Source organism: Phyllobates terribilis, unplaced genomic scaffold (genome assembly GCF_046119375.1).
Source record: "Phyllobates terribilis strain yellow unplaced genomic scaffold, ASM4611937v1 Scaffold_11__3_contigs__length_659146591, whole genome shotgun sequence".
NCBI lineage: Eukaryota > Metazoa > Chordata > Amphibia > Anura > Dendrobatidae > Phyllobates > Phyllobates terribilis.
In genome coordinates, this window is record NW_027362771.1 from 598178641 (window position 1) to 598182206 (window position 3566).

The window sequence follows — 3566 nt, forward strand, 5'->3', positions numbered from 1 at the left end:
TCTGTAGCTTTGTCTCATATAAGTGAATGGGTTGTAGCTACAGTACCAGGCACAGCAACAATTGTTTGTAAGGATTTCTTGATGGTTGCATTTAGGAGTTTAAAGACGCATGGCAGCGATCTGTGCCCATTTATCTGCCAACTCCTTACTCACCAAAATAAGATAAAATTGCAAAAAATACAAGAAAAATAGATCAATGTACAAAAAAAACCAAACACACGACTACAGCAAAATCTCCATTTAATCACAAATTTACAATATAAATGATATGGAAAAATATAACAGCTATATACACGTCATGTGATGAGACAGTCAGGGCCGGGGTTGGAATATCCTTCATTCTGTTACTTGGAGTTCGCGCTACTGCTTGTGCCTGTTGTCAATGATGACGAGGGGTTAATTAAGTGCTCCAGCGGTGCAAGGCAGGGGCTAACAAAGGAACTAGCCCATGATAATATGGTTCATCTTTATGTAGCATGATGGGGGGGTGCGGTGAGTCAAGCTGGAAAAGAAAAATAAAATATATGAATAAAATAAATCTGACATAGATAAGTAATTATAACAAACAGCCTCACCGGGGATTCAAACCCATGACCCAGCTGTAACAAGGCAGCAGTGCCAACCACTATACCTTTGATTCACTGGCCTTTGTCAGCAGTTTGCAATGTAAAACTAATCAGTAAAGCAGTAAATGATATTGCCCCAACGCCTACTTGCAAATACAGGGCCGTGCCATTAATGTCACCGTGTACCTTACCGGAATATAATTATTGATTAGTGTTATCTCAATGCCAAGCATTTTTATGCAGTTGCAAAAGGATTTGTGGATTTCTGCCCACCTCTTTAAGAGAACCTGTAACCAAGTTAAAAGTGCTCAGTTTTTGTCCTTATTTTATTCCCGCTGCTCCCCTGAGTATTCTGCTTTTTTCTTTTTTCAAATCCGCCATACTATTCCAGAGATATGGGTCTTTTTATTTAGTGCTACTTTTTATGGTCTTTACAAAAGGGGTGTGGCTCACGGGGTAATAATGCAGAGCAGTCTAAGACACGCCCCCAGTGGTTCTGTTAGTCACGCCTCCTTGTAAAGACCTCAGAAATTTGTACTCCCATATTCATATCTCTGGAACCGTATAGGGGATTTAAAAAAAGCGATAATAAAATAAGAGCAACAACTGTCTATTTTTCATCTGATGACTGGTCCTCCGTAAAGCAGTGTAAGCGTCAGTATTTGGCTTACAGGTAAGTCTACACACCTTTTTATTCCTTGTTTCTGCAGGTTCCACAGAGGCAGCCAAACAGGCCGTTGAGCATCTGGATAGTGCACAAAACCAGAGAGATAGCCGTTGAGGCAATGACCATAGAAAAGAGAATGACGTTGAACTCCACCACATCTTTGGGATAAATGCAGGCACTCCACAAGTTTTGATGGAACAGATAGTTGTCCTTACTGCAGGAGACAATGGGAAAAATATGCTACAGCTTTAGACACTATTTTATCTTGTTTAGTCAGTGTATACTGGGAAGAGGTAAATCTACATGGCAGAACATGTAACTTGATGACCACAACCAGCAGTATTTTAAAAAAAGTCTAATCGGAAGAATATGTCTGGGTGGGCAATCCTCACCTGAAATTTTCAAGCTCCGAGTCAAATGGTCGTCCCCATTTGGTACCCAAAACTGAAAAATATATGCACTGGGGTCCTTTCACCATGCCTACCACAGATACCACAAAGCCGTACAGAGATCCAACAACACCAATGGCGGCAAAGATGATTGACAGGAACATCTGTGGGAGGGAAGTGAATAATTTAATGTGATTGTTTCAAGTCCTACTTACAATTAAAGGCAAAAATCACCAAGGAAGGAAGGGCAATGCTACTGAAGAAACAGCGTTTGGAGCTCTTTTGAGCAGCATTTGAGAGTTTGGTCTACCCTCCCTTTCCAAGAGTTGGAAAGTGTATATGGGATGTACAAGCAATGAGTCTAATGTAGAGATTAGTGAATCGATTAAAAGCCAAATTCAGATTTGCCAGAATCTGAATTGGTTGCAATTCAATTTGATTTAGGGCCTGGAAGGAGCTAAAAAATGAATAGTCACCCATCCCTCACCTGACCCACCTCAGCTCAGCTCTTCCCCTCCTCCGTTCATTCATTCAGTAGAGCTCTTCAGTGCTGATTTGGCCTCATGACATCTCTTAATCAGTGCCAGAGGTGCAGAAAAAACGCGGAGAGTGACTAGAGCCAAAGGGAGAAATGCGGTGGGACTGGTGAGGGCAATGGAGAAGCCCTAAAGCAAATGAAATGTCAAGAAATTTGGATTTTATTATTTTTTTTTAACCCTGTGGTCTGGAGAAAGTCAGAGCATAAAAATTGTCTTTAAATTGCAAATTCAATTTGTGCTAAACACATTTTCTTGGTCAAATTTGAGAGAACCAGTCAAGTTTTAATTCAGCAGATTAAGTCATTTCTATTCTACTCTCCTAGGATGGGTGGTCGATGATATTGGTAAAAGCCGAAGGAAGGGGGAACTATTTTCCTCTAGGTGGGCACCAGTTTAAAACTATACTCTATTGAAGCTTTATAAAGGAAAGCCTTTGAGAAAAACCCAAAAATGCAAACATTCTCCCACGCTAAGTTATGGAATAGATGTTAATGGTGGACAGGTCACACTTTATGCGTTCAGTATTGATTCCTAGTTTAGATGCCCCAACGGCTGTTGCCTTGATTGCGTCTCCGTTGGGATTTATACTATATTGGAACAATATCGTAAAGTAAGTAGACTCACCCCACATCGATTGTTGCAGCAGCCCTCTCGACCGGTGGCTTGGATATGGATCGCTGGAATGAGGACCTGGGATCAGAACACAATGATTATGCGTTTGGGAACACATAATTTTGAAGAAAACCCTTTAATCAGGCTGATAATATTACCAGTATTCCTCCTCCGATAACTCCTCCAAGGTAAATAACTTCTGGAGTCATCTGTTCTGATGGTTTCGTCACTGGTTCAGTCTTCCATCCTGGAAAGAACTGGATCACATTGCAGACAATAGAGATGACAGCTAAAGGGTACAAGGAAATCCCAATAAATTTTGCACATTTCCCAGTGCACATGGTGGTGAGATGAGCTAGAGGCTGAGAGCAGATGGAGGAAGCTTAAGCTGTGGTCAGGATACTGATCTGGTCCCTTATATGCCCAGCCCCAGCCCCATAGATAACAGAATGAGTCACATGAGAGTGAAGTTTGAACTCCATGTGATGTAATGAGGTAGAGTGAGCCGTCAATTTTTCCAAAGAACAACCCTCGATTACCTTAGGAACAATACAAGGGTCATATATAAGTTTAGACATTTTTGAAGTGGAGGTCATCTTGTGCCTCAAATGTATTCTCCTTAAAGATTGGACTCTTGTAAAGTGATCTTCAGATGTTTATGTGATCTGTAAAGTCAACTTTATATGGGATCATCTTCTGCCGGACTCCATTGGAACTGTTGTGGATGGAATCAATTATAATGCCCATTGAAGGGGGTTCCTCTAAATCAGGGGTGGGGAACATTTGGCACTCA

General features: G+C 41.2%; 1 protein-coding gene across 1 annotated transcript; it reads right to left on the reverse strand.

The window, feature by feature from the left end:
* Window positions 1-223: 223 nt before the first annotated feature.
* Window positions 224-3196, reverse strand: LOC141165392 (transmembrane 4 L6 family member 4-like). The gene is made up of 5 exons (XM_073650982.1): window positions 2932-3196; window positions 2786-2851; window positions 1626-1786; window positions 1254-1447; window positions 224-502 (listed from the first exon to the last, which is right to left on the reverse strand). Exons 1-4 carry the CDS (start codon window positions 3112-3114, stop codon window positions 1258-1260), a joined length of 600 nt encoding a protein of 199 aa, XP_073507083.1. The 5' UTR covers window positions 3115-3196; the 3' UTR covers window positions 224-502; window positions 1254-1257.
* Window positions 3197-3566: the final 370 nt, after the last annotated feature.

Coding starts and splice junctions, on each gene's coding strand:
- LOC141165392 (XM_073650982.1), bottom strand. CDS start 3,114: ATGTGCACTGGGAAATGTGCAAAATTTATTGGGATTTCCTTGTACCCT. Junction 1,787..2,785: donor GCTGCAACAATCGATGTGGG/GTGAGTCTACTT, acceptor TCCCTCCCACAG/ATGTTCCTGTCAATCATCTT. Junction 1,448..1,625: donor TCGGAGCTTGAAAATTTCAG/GTGAGGATTGCC, acceptor TGTCTCCTGCAG/TAAGGACAACTATCTGTTCC.